This window comes from Cervus canadensis, chromosome 5 (assembly GCF_019320065.1).
Source record: "Cervus canadensis isolate Bull #8, Minnesota chromosome 5, ASM1932006v1, whole genome shotgun sequence".
Classification (NCBI taxonomy): domain Eukaryota; kingdom Metazoa; phylum Chordata; class Mammalia; order Artiodactyla; family Cervidae; genus Cervus; species Cervus canadensis.
Window position 1 is genome coordinate 36,406,364 of NC_057390.1, and position 24,758 is coordinate 36,431,121.

A 24,758-nucleotide genomic window follows, 5' to 3' on the forward strand; every position below is an offset into this window, starting at 1 on the left:
TCCGTATTTTCCCATACCAGGATTTCTAGTTGTAGGCATCCTTAAATAAGGTTTCCTAGGACTGTAGTATTTTTAACAGTTAAATACCAGTTAAAGTTTGGTAGAGCTTTTTGACCAGTAGTAAGTGATGAACTATACCTTCAGTAAAACAAAACTAGTTGCTCCATAATAAGACAAAAACATTTAATCATTTATATTTTTTAAAATAATTTTAAAATCCTGGATCCCAAGAAGTCTTGGCTGGAACTTCTTTTTCTTCGTAACAAACAATAGCATCTCCCACTTTAAATTCTATCTTTTCTTCATCCAAACTAAGACCACAGTCCATTCCAGTTTTGACAACTGAAGTATCATCTTTATGGTGTTTCAGTGAGATTAATGAGCCTTTAGGGGAAAAAGAAAATACAGGGTTCATATAGTCAACAGGTAAGTATCCAGCAAGTGCTGTTTACTACAACAGCAGACTACAAGGAAAATTACACTGAAATTGTTATAGGTTTCACACTTCTTCCATGTTATGTGATGGGGCTAAATACCAAGGAAAGGGAAGAAAGTTAAGTGGTTGTAGTAATCTTCCTTTTTAAAGGTTAACACTGCAAGGGGTGGGATGGTTTTCAGGACTTGGATGAGCTAAACCAGGGTGACACTGCAGGGAAAGGTGGTCAGAGGATGGAAATAAGTAGACATGGCTGCAAGGTGCTTCCCAGGTGGCCCTAGTGGTCAAGAACCTGCCTGCCTGGTGCAGGATGTAAGACACAGGTTCAGTCCCTGGGTCTAGAAGATCCCCTGCAGAAGGGCATGGCAACCCACTCCAGTATTCTTGCTGAGAAACTGGACAGAGCCTGGTGGGCCTTAATCTGCAGGGTCACAAAGAGCCCAATACAACTGAAGCAACTTAGCACATATGGCTGGGAAGGTAGTTGGGGTCAATTTTTAGAACCTTAGAAAATCAGACTGGGGAACTAACAATCCTATGGGAATCACTGGGACTGGAGGCCAGATAACGAGTTAGCAAGAGGTGACCTGAGCTAAGACGATACCTCAGATAGTAACCCACAATCAGGTTTTTAGTGACTGGATATGATAGGAACAGTTTTATGTTGCTTACCCTTCCAAATAACATGTCCATTGCGGATTAACTTAAATTTTTTTTGCTTTTCTATCTGTCCCTTTTGGACTCTGCAGCCAGCCACAGGAACTTTTTTCTTCCCTTCTGTTATAGAGAAGGTAGCTAGTATAGAAGCCTCACCTTTAGGAAGAAGAGAACATTAAGTATACTGAAAACAGAAATTCTGACAAATACATAATTTCTGACATTCTGCACAGCAAAAATTAAAGGCATGAGGGAAAAATACAAACTCTGGTAAAGAAGTCCTGATTTTCTCTGACTCCACCACTCTATTTTCCTGGCCAATGTTAGAAATAAAAGCATAAAAATGCTTGGGTATTCTTGGAAATGTACTTACCAAAAGAATGAACAAAAGAAACATGTTTACTGTTTTGGCTGAATAAAATGCAGTAGAAGATGTTAACAGCTGATTGTAAAATGAGCGTAATTTCTGTCTACTTCATGAAAAGCTAGTTCTCAGTCATCCTTCAATACAGTTTCTCAACTGGATCATATTAAGCTCACCAGTGGCAGATTATACACACTTAAGGTACTAAATCTGACTCCTCAATTTTTTTACTGACTGAAATTTGAAACATTCCAATACGACATGGTATCACACACTAGAATGTACTAGTTTTCTAGGGTTAGTGCTATTTGGTGTTCACTTACTCCTAGAAATCCTCATATGACTTTTCCAAATTGTTCTTAGCACAAGAACATAACAAATCTCTGTATGATCATGTTTAGCAGGTCAGAATAAAATAAATCCGCATTGTGGACCAAAAATGCAAATACTGAGTCTCATCATGAGGAAACAGACAAATCAAAATTAAAGTACATTCAACAAAGTCACTGGCCTGTAGCACTTCAAAAATGTCAAGGTCAAAAAAGACAAGAACAGGGACTTCCCTGGTGGTCCAGTGGCTAAGACTCCATGCTCCCAATGCCAGGGGCCCAGTATAATCCTTGGTCGGGGAGCTAGATCCTGCATGCTGCAACGAAGATCTGATGCAACCAAATAAATATTTTTTAAAAAAAGAAAAACAATCTGTCATCCTGGATCAGGGGAAAAATATAAAGTACATTATAGAAACAATGAACATGGACTGTTGACTTAGAGTATTAATGTTCAATTTCCTAATTTTGATATTTGTTCTGTGGTTTTATAAAAAAAATCCTTGTGTTTAGAAAATACAAATATTGGGTAGGGCAAAATGTTCATTTGTGTTTTTACAGACGAACTTTTGGTCAACCCGGTATTTAGGGGCAAATGAACACAATACCTCAAATTTACAATTAAGTGGCCCAGGAAAAAAAAAACAGTGTGTATGGAGGAAGGGGGTGGACTAAAGCAAATGGGGCAAAATGTAAACAACTGGTAAACTGGAAGTGAGTTCCTTATGCTTTTCCAATAATTTTTCAGGAAACTTAAAACTATCATCAAAATTAAGTTAACCAAGAAAATCTGGATGTGGGGAGGAAAAAACAAGATGATTCAGTCCATCTTAAATAAATTTAGCCTTTAACCTGGCCAAAGGATATGTTAGAAAAAATAATTTTAAATGTTAAATATTTAATGTAAGTTTTCTTATGGTGGATTTCTCTGCCAGTTGCAGGACACAATTAATGGCTCCTTCTACAACACTATTGACACAATTAATGGCTCCTTCCACAACACTATTAATAACCTTTATGCCTCCATCCAGTCTACTTTGTATTATAATGAATTGTTTATGTCTAACTAGAGGAAACGTTCTTACTGCCGTATTGCCTTAATATCCTCACAGCCAAAGCATAAAACCTTACAGAGGCCAGGTATTTATAATTCAGATCAAATTATGCTGAACCCTTATCTACAGAAGTCATTTTTTCTAGAACACAGGATATGTGTGGACATATATCCATATATATATTGGAACAGTGAACATATTTAAACAGTGAAATACATTTCCCCTTAAACTTTGCTTTCAAGTGTTACTCACAGCAGGTAAGGTATGAATGTTTAGAAGTACCATTCAGTGAACACTCACCGACGGGGTGCTCTTCCACAATGCAGGGCAATCTGCTGCTCAGTTCTTCCTGCAAATCTTCAATAAGACGGTAAATGACTTTGTGAAGTTTAATTCTTACTCCCTTTTTTGCAGCCAACTGCTGGATAACATTGCCTGCATTCACATTGAAGCCGTAGATAACACCTGGAAAGCATAAATAGAATAAAGTAGCACAAATATTGCATTAAACAGTCTTTCAAGCAAAAATTCAAATCTAAATTTTTTGCTTCTATGTAAGTTAAAAGCAAGTAGGAGAGATAAATTCTGTAATATTTTCTCATGAAAGCCAGTTTTCAAATTAATAAAAATATTTTATAAATTCTGTTATGGCTTACTAAACAAGGAAAATTTCTTTGATTTTTAAGTGTTCTTTATGATGTTTAATGTTCATTTAGGAAACATTTTAAGTGCCCAAAATGTGCAGGGTGATATGGTAAATGTTAATTTTTACACCAGGGAAATAAGAAAAAAAATGATTATAGCTAAAATATTATTACATTATTTTAATAATTGTTATTAATTGCAATCTTATAGCCTACAACTTTTGTGGTTTGCTCTGAAGTATTCAGCTGACCAAAAGATGTTCAAAAACACATGACCCGTGAGCAACACAGGTGTTAGGGATGCTGATCCTCGAGACAGTTGAAAATCCAAGAGTAACTTATAGTTGGCCCTCCATATGTGATTCCTCCACATCCAAGGAGTCAGCCAACCTCAGATCTTGTGGTACTATAATATTTACTACTGAAAAAAATCCATGTATAAGTGGACCCACAGTTCAAAACCATGTTGTTCAAGTATCAACTGTAGTTACTTAATTAGATAAGTTCAAGAGTTATTTAAGAAACGAAAGAAGTACCATGGAGCTGACCATTTTACCAAAGAACAAATGGGGGAAGCAAAAGCAAAACACTTTCCTTTAACAAGTGAAAAAATTAAAGCAAATGGCTTAGTCAGGAGAAAAACATAACCACCTTGAAAATCTTGTCATTAAGAAATCATTCAACACACCACACTATCTACATTAATAGTATAGTCAGTGTCCATAAAGTACTTTGAAATACCCAGCATTATGGAAGACACCATTTCAGTGGTAGAGGTAACAACTAATTCTAATCAAGTTAGGTCATGAAGTACCTCCTTCCTAAATGATTCACTAATTCAATAAAATTAGTGCTTTGCCTAGCTGTTAAACCCAGTCAAAGTAATGGTCATGCAGTGATGAGTCCCCATTCTGTGTAACCTAAGTTTGACTTATAAACAGTCCCCTTGCCTTCGAGGTATTTAAAGCTAAAAGGAGCTTTTGATCTAAGAAAAATATAATTTATAAAATTACAAGTGAACAAAAGTAGGCAGTCAAAAGCAAAAGATAAAAGAAAATACTGAATAGGCTAACTGCAGATTTCAGGAGCATTCAAAAGTCTAAGTGAAAGAGAGAACCAAGCTTGGGTTTGGTTCAGGATCTGGGCAAGATGAGGTGACAGTAATGGTACACTGGAAAAAAAAAAATCAAGAAACACTACTGGGGCTTGAAATAGTTCCCCAAGATTTCAGTACAACAATGACAAGTGGGGCTGAGCCTGCAATACTGAAGGTATGCAATCGCTAGCTGGGACTAGACTGCCAACAGGAAGGGGAATGCGAATGGGGAGTGAATGTCAGGTGTCAGCAGCCCAGCAACAAAAGACAAAAGTGAAAGGTTCAGAGTGTCTTCTAGGAAACACAGTTAAACAGGAAATGGAAAACTTACCATGAAATGTTTCAGCAAGGTTGACATCATTTTCACTAATATCACCCACACCAAAATGTACCAATTCTAGTTCACACTCATGTGAAGCATCATAGGTATCCATAATGTTCAAAATGGCTTCAACAGAACCATCAACATCACCTAAATGCAGCAAAAGTTTAAAAGTATTGATGTTAGGAGTTAGGAATTAACAGACTCAAAAAATTATAATAATCTATTTAAAGCAGTAACAAGAATGGCATTTATCATGGAATATATTCTTATTTAGGTTTAGCATGATAAATACCTTCTTAGCTGAACAAAGTATAATGAACCAGATATACATTTACAGCAAAACTCACAAGAAAATTGTTTAAAGAAATCTCCCACAGTGGAGGTGGGCAAAAAGGGTAAAGAGGGTCAAAAGGTACAAAATTCCAGCTATAAAATAAATATGTAATGGGGATGTAATATACAGCATAGTGACTATAGTTAATAATACTGCATTGCTTATTTGAAAGCTGCTAACAGAGCAAATCTTAAAAGTGTTCAAGAAAAATTTTATAACTATGTATTAGTGAGAGATGCTAACTAGATTTACTATGGTGGTCATTTCACCATATATACAACTATTGAATCATTATGAAAATGTTACATGTCAATTATATCTCAACTTTTAAAAATTCCCTTCCAAAACACTGAAATCATTTCAGCTTATGGCCCAAATTAATGTGAGAATGACAAAATATGAAAAAAATGACAAAAAATGAGTTGTAAAGTAAAACCTTTTAAAAGTCACCTTTAACAATTATTGGAAGTACATTTGAATCTCTTTCTAGTTTTTCTTTCAGCTTTAAGGGTTGCTGCTGTCTTTTTTCTTTGTACTTTATATACGATCTCTCCTTCCAGTGCAAAGTGCCATACTTCTCGCGGTCTTTCCGATGTGCTTCTTGGTGTTCCTTTCGCTTTTCTTCTATTAATCTTAAATCCTCTTTATTTTTCTCCTGTTCTTGCTCATACTTTCTCCAGTCAACAACTTCACGTGCCCTTGGCTTTATAGGAGGAGAAAGGGAATTACTTAACTGAACAGAAACCAATAACTGCTGGTTTTTTCCTCCACTATAAAATTAGTTTAACTCATATACGAAACCACTAATTAAAACTTTAATATGGAGGCTTTGTGTAAATTTGAAATTATTTAAAAATCCAATCTCAAATTGCTAAAAATTCTACAGCCAAACTCTAAAATGACATCACTGGCCACTCACACATGTTATAGTACTGGATTATTTATTAACATGACTTATTTTGTATTGTAACATTATAGACTGATATTTTAAATCACTATATCATATTCTATGTTATAGGAATTAAGCTTAATATACCTCAGATTCTACTTCAAGAATTTCATCTCCTGCAGAAGGGAGGTCTCTCCAGCCTGTGATTCCCACTGGCATGCTAGGATAGGCCTCATTGACTGCTCTGCCATTTTCATCAAACATTAAGCGTACTTTTGCCCAACTCTTTCCAGCAACCAGAATGGAGCCTTTTCTCAAAGTTCCTCTTTGAATTATAGCTGTAGTAACAGGACTAATATGAAAATAAAAGCATATTTTCTTAATGTCATAATCAGGATGTAATAGCACTTTCTCAAGTAAAGATACCTTTAAGAGATTACAAAATATTTATTAATATGAACAAACAGGGTTAATTCCACCACTTCTTAACTTCTCAAATAATTTTCATACTATTTGCTGTTCAGTTGCTCATTCGTGTCCAACTCCTTTCGACCCCATGGATTGCAGCACGCCAGGCTTCCCCTTCCTTCATCATCTCCCAGTTTCCTCAAACTCAAGTCCACTGAGTCAGTGATGCCACCCAACCATCTCATCCTTGTCGTTCCCTTCTCCTCCTGCCTTCAATCTATTCAACTTTCATACTATAAAAACATTTTTCATAATTGTAACCTAAGTGTCCATTAATGGAAGAATCAATAAAGAACATGCAATATATACATATAATGCAGTATTATATAGTCTTAAAAAAGAAAAAAAATCCTGTCACATGCTAGAATATGGATGACCCTCCTAAATGAACATTATGCTAAGTGAAATAAGTTAGTCAAAAAGGACAATATTATATGATTCCACTCATACAAAGTATCTGAAGCACTGAAAATCACAGAAACACTACTGAAAGGTGTTGCCAAAGGGTGGGGGGAGGGAAAGGGGAAATTAACACTTTATGGGAATAGTTTGTTTTGCAAGATGAAAAAGTTCTAAAAAAAAAAAAAAAGTTCTAGAGATCTGTTGCATAATAATATGAATATACTTAAGACTACTGAACTGTATGTTTAAAAACAGTTAAGATGGTGATTTAATATTATGTATCTTTTACCACAATTTAAAAAAAGAAGAAAACACACAAAAAATATTTCTTGTAAGGTTATGGTGGTGAAGGGTGCAGATAGCTGAGTATTTTGACAAAATCCTAATCCTATTTCTATAACTAATAGGTTGAGCAGTGAAAAGACCTCTTCTGCTAATAAGGAGGGAAATTAAAGAACACTATTCCAACAATCTTACCATATATTAATGGGTAAGGACATAAAGGATTTAGAAACCCAAAAATGCAACAATTGCTATTTCATTCTAATTTATGTTAGCCTATAAGATTTTACCAATTCAGCTAAGTCAGTGGGGAAAAAAACAAAAATCAAACAAACTGAAATACTAAGCCACCTAAATAGGACTACTAAATGTATACACATAGTTGCTATGGTCTCTTGATAACTGCATGTTGGGTTCTGTGTGCCAGTGCAATAAAAAACTTTTAAAAACAAATGCTTTGAAAATACTGTTCATGTGTTAACAATAATATGTAATACATATAATATATGGTTATATAATCAGGTCACAAAAACAATGAAATAAAATTATTAGAAAATATGCATTTTAACAGACCTACCCTCTTCCTCTGTCTGTGAAAGATTCTATTACTGTTCCTTCAACTGCACCAGTAGGGTCTGCTTTCAATTCCAACATTTCTGCAAGAGCAATAGTTGCCTCTGCCAAACCCATCATGTTTTCGCCCTTAAAAACAAACAAAAAAAGAGTTGTTAATATACATTAATAAATATTATCTGTAAATGTAAATACCAGTATCAGAAAGTCAAACAACCCCTGACAGCAATAGTTTTCTCTTTAAGCATAAAAAACAGGAATTAACCTATAAGAAGGATGGAAGGGAGGGAGGGAGGAAAGGAAGGAAGAAAAGAGAGAAGCAAGAAAAATCTGACCCTGGGACAGATCTTGCAAGGAACAGTGCCTGTATTATTTTTCAAAGACTAGGTACTAGTGCTTGTCAATACCCTTTTATAAACAGATGCTTCTTTCACCCTCATTCCTTAATGTGTTTCTACAGATGAGTTTTTTTCCTCTTACTTTCTTTACAATGCTACTTTACATTTGAAGTTCTAGCCAATTAAATAAGCTTTCACTGATTTCATTTTGATCACTCAAGAATTCAATGAAATACTACTATTCTTATTAAATAAATGAGGAGACAAAGCACTGACTAGGCCCAGGCTATAAGCTACACTCTAACTACTCAGCTGTGCAACCTTGGAAAATCACTTCACCTCTCTGCATCTGTTGTTGTTGTTCAGTCACGCAGTCGTGTCCAATTCTTTGTGACCCCATGGACTGCAGCCCACCAGGCTCCTCTGTCCATGGGATACTCCAGGCAAGAACACTGGAGTGGGTGTACATTTCCCTCTCCACTCTCTGAATTGCCTTTCCTCAATTGTAAACTGAAGGAGCTAGATTAGATGACTCTTTCACCTTTAATGATCTCTGTTTATTGTGCTTTCTAAGGCTCCAAGATCACGTAGCTGATTAACTCATGATGCAACTGGAATTGATGAGCAAGAGAGTTTTCCATTGTCCATGTTAGCTAAGAGACTGCTCACAGTTGTTACAAAGTATAAAACAATAGAGACAACCTTAACAAAACTAACTAAACACTCTGCTTACCCATCTACTTAATCCCTAGTATTTATTTCAATTTACAAAATGCTGCTCTGAAAAGCAGAGTTGGGGTTGTTTCTTTGCATGTAAAGTCCCCGATTCCTTCTTGGAAAAAAAGGCCTCATTTTACTTCCCTGCTACTCTCTTACCTCTACTCCCCAGGAATCATATCTGCCATTTCTTCAAATTTATGTAAGCAGAATCACATCTATCTATGCACTCATCTGATGGTATCTAGGCAGAAAAAGCAGTCATGTCTTCAAATGTTCTACTCTTGCCATCCAGTTTTCAGAGTGTAGTAAAAATCAAGGTACAATAGAAAGATAAAAAAGTAAGGTGGCATATTATGAGTTTCAGAAAAAAAGAGGCAGAGTTTTATTATTAATGGAGGCAAAACTTCTAATCATCTTGGAGGAACAAATTTAGGAAAAGTAAAGATAAAATGAGATTTAATTGGAGGAAGGTGGCCAAATAAAGTAAAATTTCTTCAGTGAATGATCAGAAGGAAAAAAAGTCCATATTATGAGTAAACCATGGAATATGGTCAGAATGAACAAAAATGAAAATTGTTACTTAGTAGCTACCTGTAGAGGACAAGAGAATTGGAAAGTGCTGTCACAAAACAGGTAATGAGTTTCTTTGGTGTTTTTTATCCAGAAAAGAATAGCTGGTAATTGAATGGGCTTCCCTGGTGGCTCATTGGTAAAGTATCTGCCTGCCAATGCAGGAGACAGGGGTTCAATACCTGATCAGGAAGATCTCACATGCCAAGAAGCAACTAAACCTACGCGTCCTCTAACTACTGAACCTGTGCTCCAGAGCCCGGGAACAGCAACTAGAGAAGTCACTGCAGTGAGAAGCCTTCACATCGCAACTAGAGAGTAACCTCCGCTTGCCAAAACTAGAGAAAAGCATGAGCAGCAATGAAGACCCAGCACAGCAAAAAGAAAATAAACAGATAAATAAAATTATTTTAAAAAGAATTAATTGGTAATGAAAAGAAAATGGAATTCATCACAAATAACACTATAAAACTTATAGTGATTTAAGTTACTTAAATTACTTATAGTAATTTAGTAATTTAAATTACTTTATAGTAACTTAAGTTTCATAGAAGCATTGGGTCAATCAATAACAGAAAGAACCCAAATGTTACAACACTGTATTAGTAAAAAGTTTTATTTGTTTAAATCTCTCTTAAGTGCCCTAAGACCTATTCTACAGCTTTTCACTTAAAAACAGGCACTTTTTATTACCAACCAAATTTCATTTCTGCTTAAAATAGTTTTTAGCCTACTATTATCCTACCTATCCCTATGACATTTACTACTTATTCTCCTCATTCTAAGTATCTCATAGTAAGTAAAGCACAGTTTAAACCTGATTCTCCTGGACTGGTGACTGACCTTTCTGAGACTAATTTCTAATCTGCCCAACCAGGATAAAGATACCAGCTTTGCTGAGTACTGAGAGAATTTTTAAACGGCAACAGAAATTCTGTGGGTCAAAATGTTCTGGAGCTACAAGGCACCCTGTGCATTTCATGCAGCACTCTTATATGAACACACCTGTACTTACCGTGAGTGCAGAGACGTGCACTGCTTGAACGTCACCTCCATAATCCTCACACACCACATCATAGGCTAGCAGTTCTTTCTTCACTTTCTCAGGATCCGCCTCAGCTTTGTCACATTTGTTTATGGCAAGGACAATAGGAACTGAAAGAAAGAGTTAAGAGTGCAAACGATGGCACTTCAACTCCAGGTATTCACATCAAAACACAAAATTTTCTGGCTTTCTCTTAACTCAGTGACTGTGTTTATCTAACAAAAGACCCACTTTAGACCCACCCTACCCTACTTTCTACACATGGAGGATTCCAGATAAGAGATGTCAAAATAGCAAGTGTAAGATTCTGAATTAAGACTAGACAATTATGATGATTAAAAAACAAAACCACAACAGTATTGAGGGCAGAGAAAGGCCTATCCTTAACCTGAAAGCAGGATCAGCAACTATACTAGAGATAATTTTCAGAAAAAAAGATCAAGAGAAGACTCTAATTCAACTCTAATACCACTAGATCACCCTTTCATGTGTAACTCAATGAAGCTATGCAGGGCCACCCAAGATGGACAGGTCACAGTGGAGCGTGCTGACAAAACATGACCCACTGGAGAAGGGAATGGAAAACCACTGCAGTATTCTTGCCTAGAGAACCCCATGAACAGTATGAAAAGGGAAAAAGACATGACACCGAAAGTGAGCTCCACAGAACAGAAGGTGCCCAATATGCTACTGGGGAAGAGCGGAGGACAATTACTCCAGAAAGAATGAAGCAGCTGGGCCAAAGCAGAAATGACTCTCAGCTGTGGATGTGTCTGGTGATAAAAGTAAAATCTGATGCTGTAAAGAACAGTACTGCATAGGAACCTGGAATGTTAGGTCCATGAATCAAGGTAAATTGGAGGTGGTCAAGCAGGAGATGGTAAGAGTAAACATCAGTGTCTTAGGAATCAGTGAACTAAAATGGACGGGAATGGAAGAATTTAATTCAGATGACCATTAAATCTACTACTGTGGGCAAGAAGCCCATAGAAGAAATGGAGTAGCCCTCATAAACAACAAGAATCTGAAATGCAGTACTTGGGTGCAACTTCAAAAATGACAGAATGATCCTATTTTATTTCCGAGGCAAACCAGTCAACATCACAGTAATCCAAATCTAGGCCCCAACCACCTATGCCAAAAGAGCTGAAGTTGATCACTTCTATGGAGACCTACAAGATCTCCTAGAACTAACACCAAAAAAAGGTGTCCTATTTATCATAAAAACTGGAATGCAAAAGTAGGCTGTCAACAGACACCTGGAGTAACAGGCAAGTTTGGCCTTGGAGTACAAAATGAAGCAGGGGAAAGGCTAACAGAATTCTGACAAAAGAATGCACTGGTTATAGCAAACATTCTTTTTCAACAACACTAGAGACGTCTTTACATACAGACATCAGCAAATGGTCAGTACGGAAATCAGATTGATGACATTCTTTGTAGATGAAGACAGAGAAGCTTTAAACAGTCAGCAAAACAAGACCTGGACCTGACTGTGGCTCAGATCATCAGCTCCTCAGAGCAAAATTCAGACTTAAACTAAAGAAAGCAGGGAAAACCACTAGGCCAGTCAAGCAAAACCTAAATCAAATCTTCTATGAATATGTAGTGGTGGTGATGAATAGATTCAAGGGGTTAGATCTAGTAACGAGAGTGCCTGAAGAACTAGGGACAAAGGTTTGTAATACTGTACAGGGGGCAGTGAACAAAACCATTTCAAAGAAAAAGAAATGCAAGGAGGCAAAGTGACTGTCTGAGGAGGCATCACAAATAGCTGAGGAAATAAGCAAAAAGCAAGACAGAAAGGGAAAGGTACACCCAATTAAAGGCACAGTTTCAAAAGATAACAAGGAGAGACAAAGGCCTTCTTCAGTGAACAACGCAAAGAAACAAGAGGAAAACAACAGAAGGGGAAAGACTAGAGATCTCTTCAAGAAAATTGGAAATATCAAAGGAACATTTCATCCAAGATGGGTATAAGAAAGGACAGAAATGGTAAAGACCTAATAGAAACAGAAGAGATCAAGAAGAGATGGCAAGAATACACAGAACTATACAAAAATTCTTAATGAACTGGATAACCAAGATGGTGTGGTCACTCACCCAGAGCCAGACATTCTGGAGTGTGAAGTCAAGTGGGCCTTAGGAAGCACTGCTGCCAATAAAGCTAGTGGAGGTGATAGAATTTCAGCAAAGCCATTTCAAATCCTAAAAGATGATGCTATTAAGGTGCTGCACTCAATATGTTAGCAAATTTGGAAAACCCAGCAATAGCCACACAACTGGAAAAGGTCAATATTCATCCCAGTTCCCAAGAAGGGCAACACTAAAGAATGTTCAAACCATCAGACAATTGTACACATCTCCCATGCTAGTAAGGCTATGCTCAAAATCCTTCAAGCTAGGTTTCAGCAGTATGTGAACCAAGAACTTCCAGATGTTCAAGGTGGGTTTAGAAAAGGCAGAGGAACCAGAGATCAAATTACCAACATTTGCTGGATCATAGAGAAAGCAAGGGAATTCCAGAAAAACATTTACCTTTGTTCCATTGACTACGCTAAAGCCTCTGACAGTGTGGATCACAACAAACTGTGGAAAACTCTTAAGGAGATGGGAATAACAGACCACCTTACCTATCTCTGGAGAAGGAAATGGCAAGCCACTCCAGTATTCTTGCCTGGAGAAGTCCATGGACAGGAGACTGGTGGGCTACAGTTCATGGGGTCACAAAGAATAGCACATGACTGAGTGACTAACACACACTTTACCTGTCTTCTGAGAAACCTGTATGCGGGTCAGGGAGCAACCGTTAGAACCTTATTTGGAACAACTGACTGGTTCAAAATTGAGAAAGAAGTATACGGCTGTATATTGCCACCCTGTTTATTTAACTTGTATGCAGAGTACATCATGAGAAATGCCGAGCTGGATGAGTTACAAGCTGGAGTCAAGATTGCTAGAAGTATCAACAGCCTCAGACATGCAGATGATACCATCCTAATGGCAGAAAGTGAAGATGTCTTGATGAAGGTGAAAGAAGCGAGTGAAAAAGCTGGTTTAAAACTCAACATTCAAAAAACTAAGATAATGTCATCCAGTGCCATCACTTCATGGCAAATAGAAAGGGGAAAATGTGGATGCAATGAGATTTCCTCTTCTTAGGCTCTAAAGTCACTGCAGATGGTGACTGTAGCCATGAAACTAGAAAATGATTGCTTCTTGGCAGGAAAGCTATCACAAACCTACACAGTGTATTAAAAAGTAAAGATATCACTTTGCCAACAGAGGTCTGTATAGTCAAGACAATGGTCTTTCCAGTAGTCAGGTATGGACATTAGAATTGGACCATAAAGATAGCAGAGTGCCGAAGAATTGATGCTTTTTAACTGTGGTGCTGGAGAACACTCTTGAGAGTCCCTTGGGCAGCAAGGAGATCAAACCAGTCAATCCTAAAAGAAATCAACCCTGAATACTCACTGGAAGGACTAATGTTGAAGCTGAAGCTCCAATACTTTGGCCAACTGATACAAACAGCCAACTCATTGGAAAAGACCCTGATGCTAGGAAAGACTGAAGACAGAAGAAGAAGGTGACAGAGGATGAGATGGTTGGATGGCATCACTGATTCAATGGACATGAACTCGGACAAACTCTGGGAAATGGTGAGCAACAGGGAGTCCTGGCATGCTACAGTCCATGGGGTCGCAAAGAGTTGAATATAACTTGGCAACTGAACAACAACCACCACCATGAGATCATCTGCCTCTTCTTTTCAGAAGCTTTTAACTCACTGCTAAAACCCAGCATCTCACCCAGGGCTAAGTGTCATTACTGTAAACTTCCTTTTAGGATTTACAGCAACTCCTTCTTCATACACTTAGCTCAGAGACTGACACATAATAGAGTCTCAATAAATATGTACTTAATGAATGAATCAAATAATCTTATCATCTACTTGTCATTATCAAACATACCCACTCATTAGAGAACTCACACAAAATACAGATAATTCTCTAGTTAGGTTTCACCAAGTCTACAATGTTCTCAGGTATCAAAGGAACAGAAATTGAAATCAGACACAAAAGAGCTATGCAATCCACAACCTACTTTAGGAAAAAGTACATTCTATATCGACGAGCTGTTACTTAACAGACACCAAGAGAACAGGTACAGGAAGCCTGATATAAGGAGTTTATCTTGTCTCAACCGACTGCTTGTTACAGGATCCCTGACAGATTTCTCACTCATATTTGTTATATTCCTTAGGATCATTAAGAACATAGCCCATTCCACAAAGGCAACTTTGAGAACTTAAAAATTAAAGAGAGGAACACAGAAGCCAGAAGACTGGATTTCAAATGCAGACATGCTGCAAATTAACTCTAATTGGGGGAAGTTCCTACTACCTTCTAGGTCTTAGCTTTCCTGTTTATGAGATGAAAAAAAAAAAAAACTGGACTAGATCAACGAACTGTCAACCTTTCTTTTTTAACTTGCCAACAAACCTAAGAGAACATGATGTATTCCGTCAGTTACATTTTCTCAAGACAACAGTATTTTCTCAGTGAGTGTAAGGTCATATCAGAAAAAGAATGAATGTACAAAATATACGTGTAGTGTTTACCATTACAATTTTTTTTTCTTATTTATTATAAATGTAAAGACAGACAGGAAGTGGCCTGATTCCAGCATCCCAGGCTTCCAGCAGGAGGTGCTGCTGCTGCTGCTAAGTCGCTTCAGTCGTGTCCGACTCTGTGCGACCCCATAGACGGCAGCCCACCAGGCTCCTCCGTCCCTGGGGTTCTCCAGGCAACAATACTGGAGTGGGTTGCCATTTCCTTCTCCACATTACAATTTTTAAATGGAGAAAAAAGGAAGAAGATAGCCAAGTGATTTCTGAAAGTTTTAATTTTATACCTTTGACCAAATAAAAACTTATTTAAAGCAGATGAAGGAAAAGTCTCTTTTTAGAGAAGAATTCTAGATAATAAATGAATAAGGAATAACAATTAGAATATCACTGCTTTGGAACTCCTAATGAATTTAGGTAATGGGTACATAGGGGTTCATTATTCTAGGCTTATTTTTTATATCTGTTTTAAATTTCATTGATAAAAATGTTTTCAAAAGTCATTTGAGACTGTTAAAATTGTTACACCATGCCAAGTAAACAGTAGAGCAAGGACTATATTTGTGGTCACAAGTCCCAAGTTGAATCCTGCTATACTCTTCTTAGTAGATAATGTCTTTAGCAAACAATTCAACTTTCTTTGAGCTTTACCTGTTAAACAGGTGTAATAGTCCTGGGGTTCCCAGGAAGATTAAATGAGCAACATGTAAAAACAGTAACTCTATTTAGTAGATCTTTTAAAGGAAAAAGCAACTTCCTTCTTGATACATGGAAGTCAGCCACACAGTACCGTGAGCATCTTTGGCATGCTGAATGGATTCTACAGTTTGTTTCATCACTCCATCATCTGCAGCTACCACCAATATAACAATGTCAGTGACCCGAGCGCCTCTGGCTCGCATTGCTGAAAAAGCAGCATGTCCTGGAGTATCAAGAAAGGTTATCTTTTCCCCAGAGGGCAAAGAGACTGTGGAAACAGAAATACAAGATCACTAAGGACTCAAATAAGAACATACATCACCTTATCAACACAATTAATAATTCTTCAAAATAATTTTATTCTTTCCATTAATCTTAATTAGAACAATATAGATCATCAATCCACAATGAAGTGATAACATACCAGTGAGACCTTTAGAGTTTCTTTTTATGTAATCATTTCAAACTAAAATTTTTCCTATTTCTAGACTATAATATAAATGTACAACAGTATACATATAATATAAATGTATACATTATAATAAAATACCAATTGAAATCTAGAGGAAAAAACAGATTGACAGTTGTATAGGCAGCCACTCCCACATTAGCAAACACCAGCTGCACAACTGCTTTGAGCAACAAGTGCAACTTAGTACACAGTTAGGAGCTCAGGATTTGAGTCCAACAGCGTGGGGCTTAAATCCTGACTTTGCCACTTACTAGCTGTGTACTTTGAAGCAAGTAGCTTACCCTAAACAAGTCTCAGCCTCTTTACAGGTATATAGGACTACTGATACCTACCTCATGATGCTGTTGTGAAGATAAGAAAGATAAAGCATACAAGGTTCTCAGAATAGAGCTGGGCATATGCTAGGTGTTCAGCAAATGACAGCTGTTATTTAATTACGAATGGTAACACCATCACAACCTAGTATTGAAGAGCCTTAGGCTCATTGAACCAAACTAAGAATGGGCTAGAATAAAAAAGGTATAATTTTCATCTTAAACTACATACAAAATAACCTTTACCAGCCACCTGCTGTACATTTGATCTAATGGCTTTAAGCTTTAGCCTTTCTTTTACTTTAAATTTGTATACTCATACTATGACACCTGGTTTAAGAAAATAATATGTGGGGTTCCCAAGCACATTGTAAGGTGATTTGTGTTCATACCAAGAAAGGCACCAATGTGCTGAGTGATGCCTCCAGCTTCCATTGCTGCCACTTGAGTTTTTCGCAGTTTGTCAAGTAACGTCGTTTTCCCATGATCAACATGGCCCATTATAGTAACAACTGGGGACCTTGGGATTAATAAAGCTGGATCTGCCTGGGGCCTACAATTAACAGCAAAGGAGTTTCATTTCTTAAATATCAGAAACACTTTATAGCTTATGAACTGATTTGCAGTTACCTCTGTGCACTACCTTTAACAACAAAACCCAACATTCAGCTCTGATTAGATATGACTATTTTCCTCTTCTATGCATACCAGTGACTTACGATGATATATACAATGACTGCCCACCTGCTGTTGGCATCTTAACAACAATGAGCAAACTGAATGAAATTTTAAAATTCAGGATCAGTGTACATAAATCAGCAAACTAAGAAAAATAACCCTTAGAGTTTTATAATAACCTGAAAATACACTTTTTGATGCTTTAAGTACTTTGAAGAAAAGTTTAACATATACTCACAGATCATTTTAATTGCAAAAGAAATTTTAAGTCAAATCTTTCCATTAAAAAGTGTGAAAAAAAAAAAACCAATGTTGTCTCCTTCCCCCAATTTACACAGTTCAATTTTACCTTTTTACAGCATCTTTATTTTCCCTGACTTTGTCTTGTTTTAATTTGCTCCATTTTAACTTCATTCCTGACTTCTTTATCACTTCTTTGATCCAGACTTCATCTAAATGTGAGTGTGTTTCTAGTGAATCTATGTCAATAGCAGTGTTCATTAAAGATTCATATACAGAGTCTAGGTGAAACAAGATAAAATCTTTTAGGATAATGAATTAAACACAACTTAAAAAAAAAAAAATCCCAGATGCTGCAACTAAAGATCCTGCATGCCATAACCAAGACCTGGAGCAGCCAAATAAATAATTTTTTTTTAAGTTGCACTGTTACTACACTGTATTGTAATTGTTATTGTATTCTATAGTCATTACTACAAGTATTTTTTTGCCTGCACTACACTACAAATATTGTCAAAATGAGTGCAAGAAGAAAATTTGAGAATTACAGATAAACAAAGGGAAAGTAAATGAGTAGAAACACAGTCTCTCAGTCCAAAAACATCCTTTGGATTTATTCTAATAGCCCACAAGACTTCTGAGAAAGAAAGTTTCATTCAAATTAAAAAAAAAATCTTTCCCACTTTTATTAAAACAAAATCTTGAAGAACTGTATTTGCCAAAGAGCCAAGAAACTAATTAGGAACTGTCACCTAAAGTGAAAAATATTGGAATTACTTAACATCTTTTTAAACCACCAGTCTAATTTTCATCCTTAAATACCTCAATCTCACTGCAAATAAAATACTAGGTATTCCACATTTATAGGAAAATGTTTCCCTACTTTTCCTTATAAAATTATCTGGCTCACCTATGTCTTTTTCCATTGCTCTGGCCAACTCCTCAACAGTCATTCCAAGCCACACCTCCACCTCCTTTTTAGATTTTGTTGAAGGTAATGGAGATTTCTGTGATCTTTTTTCCTATTAAATATTCAGAATGCATAAAGAAGAAGGAAGAAAAAACTTTGAGATTTATTCTGGAATATATACCACAGTCATGGTTCCTATTTCGACCAACTCTCCCATAAGTAGTTAAACCTCAAGACTAAAACTTAAAATCTTGCATTCTTAATTCACTGTTATATACTGATATAAGTCATCAAATTCATCAATATTACTAAACAACTAACTAGAACCTCCCTTCCTCACAAAGATTTATTGCCTGGAGTAAAGCATTAAGGCATAAAGATTTCATAAATGACAAAATACTCAAAATGGACTTCTATTCATCAGTCTAGGGACTTTCACCTCAGACCAAATCTCTAAGTACCTTCTTTGTCACCAGAAGCCTACGTTGAGCTAATGCAGCCCTGATGAGCCCATCTGTCTGCCAGGGCCGGCTGTACAGCTGAGCCGTGTGCACTGCATAAGCAGAGGAAAACACATGCCTCCACTGCGCCAACATTCTTCTTTGACACAGGCTGTGCAGCCGCCTACAAACAGTGTGAAACCGTAGCAAGTTCTCCAACTTCAGTATCTTCCGGTTCATGTTTCTCCTAGGAAAAAAGTTTTAAAAGAATATTGTGGTCAATACTGAAATCAAGTTGCTGCTGCTGCCAAGTCGCCTGAGTCGTGTCCGACTCTGTGCGACCCCATAGACGGCAGCCCACCAGGCTCCCCCGTCCCTGGGATTCTCCAGGCAAGAGCACTGGAGTGGGTTGCCATTGCCTTCTCCAGAAATCAAGTTAGGAAACGTTAATAGGATATGTACCGCATGAAAGCGTAGCTAGTGTTTCAACACTGAGTAAAACTGGGTTCCCACCGTGAGAGAGCTCACAGTCCAGTCAGAGAGATGGGATGTCATACCAAGTATTCTCTAGGTATTAACTATTACTGTTGTTAATGTTCCTACGATTCTGACATATAATACCTTATAAGGGCTCTTTTTTCTTGAAACATCAACTAGCCAAATCACAACTAGAGTGATTTTTTAACACAAATTTGAACTTATCAACTCTGCTAAACATCCTTTGTGGCAGCTAGAATGGGATTATCCCTAGTTTAATATACAACTTCAAAACATGCTATATAAGGCTCATTATCTGTCTTCTGTCAATCTCTCGCTGCATCTCTTACAATCTTATAGTTCCCTCACGCCTACCTCCCATATTTTTGTTGCTCTGTCCCACATATAATCTCTGATGGTCGTCGTCTAATCTTTGAAACTTTGCATATGCTTCCTCTACTTGGAAGTATCTTTCAACCCTAACATTTGCCCTCCTTCCACAGCTTTTTCCCAAAAAAGGATGTAAGAGTGTGAAGAAGGCACCCAATAAATACCCATTGAATAACATTTTTTGATTACTCTTGTTTGTTTGTTTTTTTAAGATTTATTTATTTCTGCCTGTGCTGGTCTTCGTTGCTGCTCATGGGCTGTCTCTAGTTGTAGTGAGTGGGGGCTATTCTCTAGTTGAGGTGCACAGGCTTCTCATTGTGATAGCTTCTCTTATTGCAGAGCAGAGCCTCTAGGCACAAGGGTTTCAGTAGCTGCACCACGTGAGATCTATAGTTGTGACTAGAGAGCTCTAGAACACTGGCCCAGTAGTTGTAATGCATGGGCCTAGCTGCTCCTTGGCATGTGGAATCTTCCCAGACCAGGGATCAAACCTGTGTCTCCTACAGTGGCAGTAGGATTCTTAACCACAAAACCAACAAGGAAGCCCCTGAATATTGCTCTTTAGAAGAAAGAAGAGTTTATTGAGAAACTCACAATAGAACTCAACAGGATAGCTCAGAACTCGGTAGTACAGTCTTTTCCTCCTTGAGTCTTCTGTCTCTTCTGATCACAAGACTGCAGTTCTACAGCTTTGCTTTTCAGTGTTTAAAAGAAGGAGCAACTAAAAGAACACAAGAAGTACTACTTTTCTCCTTGGCAAACATTTCCTTAGCACCATCTTCCAGGGACTGCATTTGAGGTTGTTGATTCAAAGTTTAATAAGCCAGAGTCACTTCCTTTGGAGTTCACCGTCTCTAAAATGTTCCAGTATAATGATTCTTAAACACCTCAAGAATGGCACATTTAAACAATCTTATTTGGGTACATTTCCCAAAAGGATGAAGTAGAGTGCTCAGGAAGCAGAGAATTCCTCCGGGGGGCGGGGGGGGGGAATTCTTTTTTTAATGAGTTTAAAACCAGATTTAACAAGGACACGAACTAATGCAGTGGTAGGAAAGGTCCTTCATGGAGACTAACCAAAGCACAGATATTTCACTGAGGCAGATATTCGAAAAACACATGGGGAGGGGGGCAATAAACCAAATACCCAAACTGGAAGGAAAACTTGCCACTTATTCCAAGCCTCTCGTTTTATAGAAAAGGAAAATGGAGTCCAGAGAGCTCAAAAAGCCTTCTCCAAAGTCATACTGTTAGTTACTGACAGTCAGGACTAGAACCCAGGCTTTCTGACTCCCAATTCCGGTGTTCCTTTGCCGCTAGGATATTCTTATTATGGAACCTGAAAAAAAAAGATGTTGGAAATAATGTAGTTGCGTTGGTTCAAACATCTGAATGAAACAGTTGAAAACCTTGGAAGTTATGTGTAAGGTAAAAAGAAGTCACTATACAAGAATGACGGATCTAAGGTAGCTTCACCGGGAACCCGAGTCCAATAAGCCTTGAATATAGCGGAGGCGGGGGACGCGGGACCACCTGCCGCGGCGCTCAGGGAAAGGAAGCAGTCCGCTGCTTCCGGCTGGATAACTCCTTCATCATGCCTAAAGCAGGGTCACGTACGGATTAGGTGCATCATGGAAATGCTCCTGAATGCGCAATGTTTATCATCTGTGCCGCTGACACTTTAGGCCAAAGAATACAATACACGCCACCCAGTAAGACCCGGCTAAGGGACCCACCCCCGGGCCCCCCATCTAGCTCCTACCTAGGACGCAGGACTTCGGGATTCTGATGGGGGCGGAGATCACCTTCCGGACCGGCAGGACAGTCAGCCAGTCCGTCCCTGAAACGGTCCCTCTACGGCTTCCGTTGCCGCCGGAAGCGGCTCTACTCGGAATTCGGAAGTCCCTACTTCGGAACAGTAGCTGTAACCTTTGTCGAAGCTGTACTCGTGTTGCTGTGCGTGGATGAATAATCGCTTTTACAGATCCCTTCCCTTCCTAGAAAGTAAATTACTGCTACTCTGGGGCCGTGAGTGGCCTCCATGCATACGCTCAAGGGAAAGTTAAATGGGGAAATGTGGGAGAAATAAGTCCTTAAAACACATACTTCCAAAAAGGGGGAAATGGAAGGGAACGCGGTGATAATAGTGATGAGGGAGGGGCGCTTTCTCTTTTAAAAGTCGCCTCCTGTGGGTGGCATTTGAAGTAGTAAAGCTCGAGTGGGTTCCAATCCCAGCTCATTCCCAGTTGTCTATTCAGGGACCTTATGTAAACTCCCTGTGCTGCAGTTTTGCAATATGGTAATAATACTGCAGTGGGTAGCCATCCATTCCCTTCTTAAAGGGATCTTTCTGACCCAGAGATCGAACCTGAGTCTCCTGCATAGCAGACAGATTCTTTACCGACTAAGCCACCAGAGAAGCCCTGGTTATGGTAGTGGTTTTGTCCCTAAGTCGTGTCCAACTCTTGCAACCCCATGGGCTGTAGCCTGCCAGGCTCCTCTGTCCACGGGATTCTCAAGCAAGAATACTGGAGTGGGTTGCCATTTCTTTCTCCAAGGGATCTTCCCAACCCGGGTGTCAAACTCGGGTCTCCTGCATTGCAAGCAGATTTTTTTTTTTTACCAACTGAGCTATGAGGGAAGCCCCATGGTAATAATAGTAGCTGCTTAATAGGATAGCAGTAGCAGAAAGGTTCATAAAGTAGCTGGTTCATAAGGATTTGCTGTTGTTATTATTAGCTTCCTCCCAGAACATTTCCACACCTTGATTGGACGTTGTCTTCTGGCTTGTCACTTTGACCTCAACCGCCACTACTCTCAGGAGTCTTAAGTATTGTTTTATTTCTGTCCTCAAGGTCTAACACTACCCTAGGCTAATGATGTAGGTATAGAAGAGTTTCTTACTGTTATCTGCTTTCTCCCTCCCTAGTGTGGACTCCTAACTCATGCCCCATCCCCTTTTTTCATGTTTGTCTCCCCAGTGTCATCACAAAGATGTGTAGGCAGTGTTGCTGAATGATTGGAAACCTCTGTCCGGGAAATCTTTTTAATGAACCTAACACTCTTGAAAACTACTGAAGTTTCAACTGAAACGGAAAACTACTGAAGCGTTTCAGTTTGCTATCATTTTACTTACCTTTCACACTCACTGAAGTGCAATTTCTGTGAGAAATTCTTTGCTCTCTCTGCTTTGCCAAATAGTTAAGAAGCAGAAATTGATTGGTAGACCATCAAAGTAATGGTCATACCATTCTCCCCAATATTAAAGTGAAAATAACCAATACGTTTCTGATCATGAAGATACACATACTAATGTGGAAAATTCAAGCAATACACCAAAATATAGCAAGTGGAGGGAGCAAGGAAGAAAGTAAGGAAGGAAATGAGGGAGGAAATAGAATGAGGGCAGTTAAATAGGCACCAACCTGAAAAAGTCAAAGCTGGACACTTCTGAACAACAAAATAATGGCGTATTAGATTATAACTCAAAATAACAAAAGAGGGACAGGGAGAAATCCTCCTTATAGAATAATTACACATAATAAATGTTTGTTAACTTCTACTATGAGTTAAAGCTTAGTCCCCACGTCCAATCCCTTGGGTGTAGACTAGACTTAATGACTTGCTTCCAAAGAACAGAATATGGAAAGGGAAAAATAGTACCTTCATAACGGAGAAATCTGGCAGACACCACCTTAACCAACCGATCAAGGAAAACACCAATAATGTCATGTTGACATCAATAAGCCCCTGAAATGATGTGATAAAGACATTACATCTCTGTAATATTTGTCCCCCAAACCCACAACCCTATTACAATCATGGGGGAAACATCAGACAGCCCAAATTAAAGAGCATTCTACGAAATATCTGAGCAGAACTTTTCAAAGTTGTCAAGATCATGAAAAACAACAAAAGACAAGGAAACTACCACAGATCTGAAGAATAAGGAAACGTGATGACTGAATACAATGTGGGATCCTGTATAGAGTCCAGGAACACAAAAGCACACTAGTGGAAAAACTTGTGAAATCTAAATAAAATCTGTAGTTTAGTTAATTGTAATACCCCAGTGTTAATTGCTTAATTCTCACAAACCTATCACAATAATAGGTTAACATTAGAGGAAACTGAGTGAAGGACATTCAGGAACTACCTACTATCTTTGCAAATTAAAATTTATTTGAAAAAACAATTTTGAAAATTTTTCGGTTGTGACACTCAACTTGCGGGATCTTAGCTCCCAAACCGCGGATCAAACCCAATGCCCCTGCAGTGAAAGCCGAGTCCCAGCCACTGGATCACTAGGGAATTCCCTAAAAAGATTTCTTTATAATTTTTTCCCTGTTTGTAAAATAATTCAGTCACCTGCATTTATCAGATGCTACCCTCTCCTGGGCTTCCCTGGTGACTCAGTGGTAAAGAATCCACATGCCAATGCAGCAGCCATGGGTTTGATCCCTGGGTTGGGAAGATCCCCTGGAGGAGGAAATGGCAACCCACTCCAGTATTCTTGCCTGGAAAATCCCATGAACAGAGGAGCCTGGCAGGCTACAGTACATGGGGTCACAAAGAGTTGGACACGACTTAGCGACTACACCCCTCTCCCAGCATCATGACATTTCATATTCAAGTTCTCTGACTAGACGTCTAGCTCAAGTTCATGCTGATAATTTTTATGTCTCATGTTCTTTCCAATGTAAATTTGAGACTGTATTTGCTTTAAGGACAAGGGACCATGCAAAGGATAGCATTTCTTTTCTATTTAATACAATGCTGACATGTATGTTTGACAAATAAATATGCATGAACTTGGGTCAGGATAGTTTCTAAACAGTGATATAAGGTTCTTATACCATAGACAGATTTAACTCCATTTTATAATAAAAATCTTTGGTTGTAAGACTTGTTTGGAGCAGGATACCTGGTCATCACACCACAGGTAGACTGTAATTACGGCTTCCCTGCTGGTTCAGACAGT

General features: G+C 38.1%; 1 protein-coding gene across 9 annotated transcripts in view; it reads right to left on the reverse strand.

Annotated features, from left to right (window-relative positions):
• Positions 1 to 169: 169 nt before the first annotated feature.
• MTIF2 (mitochondrial translational initiation factor 2) overlaps positions 170 to 24,758 on the reverse strand; it is a 26,540-nt gene continuing 1,951 nt past the window's right edge. For 2 of the 9 annotated variants that reach the window (XM_043468588.1, XM_043468589.1), the window contains 15 exons: positions 23,441 to 23,527; positions 20,372 to 21,116; positions 18,932 to 19,157; positions 18,471 to 18,582; positions 17,670 to 17,841; positions 17,035 to 17,195; positions 15,948 to 16,124; positions 10,498 to 10,637; positions 7,859 to 7,983; positions 6,277 to 6,481; positions 5,691 to 5,943; positions 4,913 to 5,053; positions 3,142 to 3,306; positions 1,109 to 1,249; positions 170 to 384 (listed from right to left, as the gene is read on the reverse strand). In XM_043468588.1, the coding sequence (XP_043324523.1) occupies positions 212 to 384; positions 1,109 to 1,249; positions 3,142 to 3,306; positions 4,913 to 5,053; positions 5,691 to 5,943; positions 6,277 to 6,481; positions 7,859 to 7,983; positions 10,498 to 10,637; positions 15,948 to 16,124; positions 17,035 to 17,195; positions 17,670 to 17,841; positions 18,471 to 18,582; positions 18,932 to 19,150 (2,184 nt within the window). In that variant the 5' untranslated portion in view covers positions 19,151 to 19,157; positions 20,372 to 21,116; positions 23,441 to 23,527 and the 3' untranslated portion in view covers positions 170 to 211. Of the gene's footprint in view, positions 385 to 1,108; positions 1,250 to 3,141; positions 3,307 to 4,912; positions 5,054 to 5,690; positions 5,944 to 6,276; positions 6,482 to 7,858; positions 7,984 to 10,497; positions 10,638 to 15,947; positions 16,125 to 17,034; positions 17,196 to 17,669; positions 17,842 to 18,470; positions 18,583 to 18,931; positions 19,158 to 20,371; positions 21,117 to 21,539; positions 22,102 to 23,440; positions 23,528 to 24,758 lie in introns of those variants that run through there. The other 7 variants (XM_043468590.1, XM_043468586.1, XM_043468587.1 and 4 more) reach the window with 7 other exon arrangements.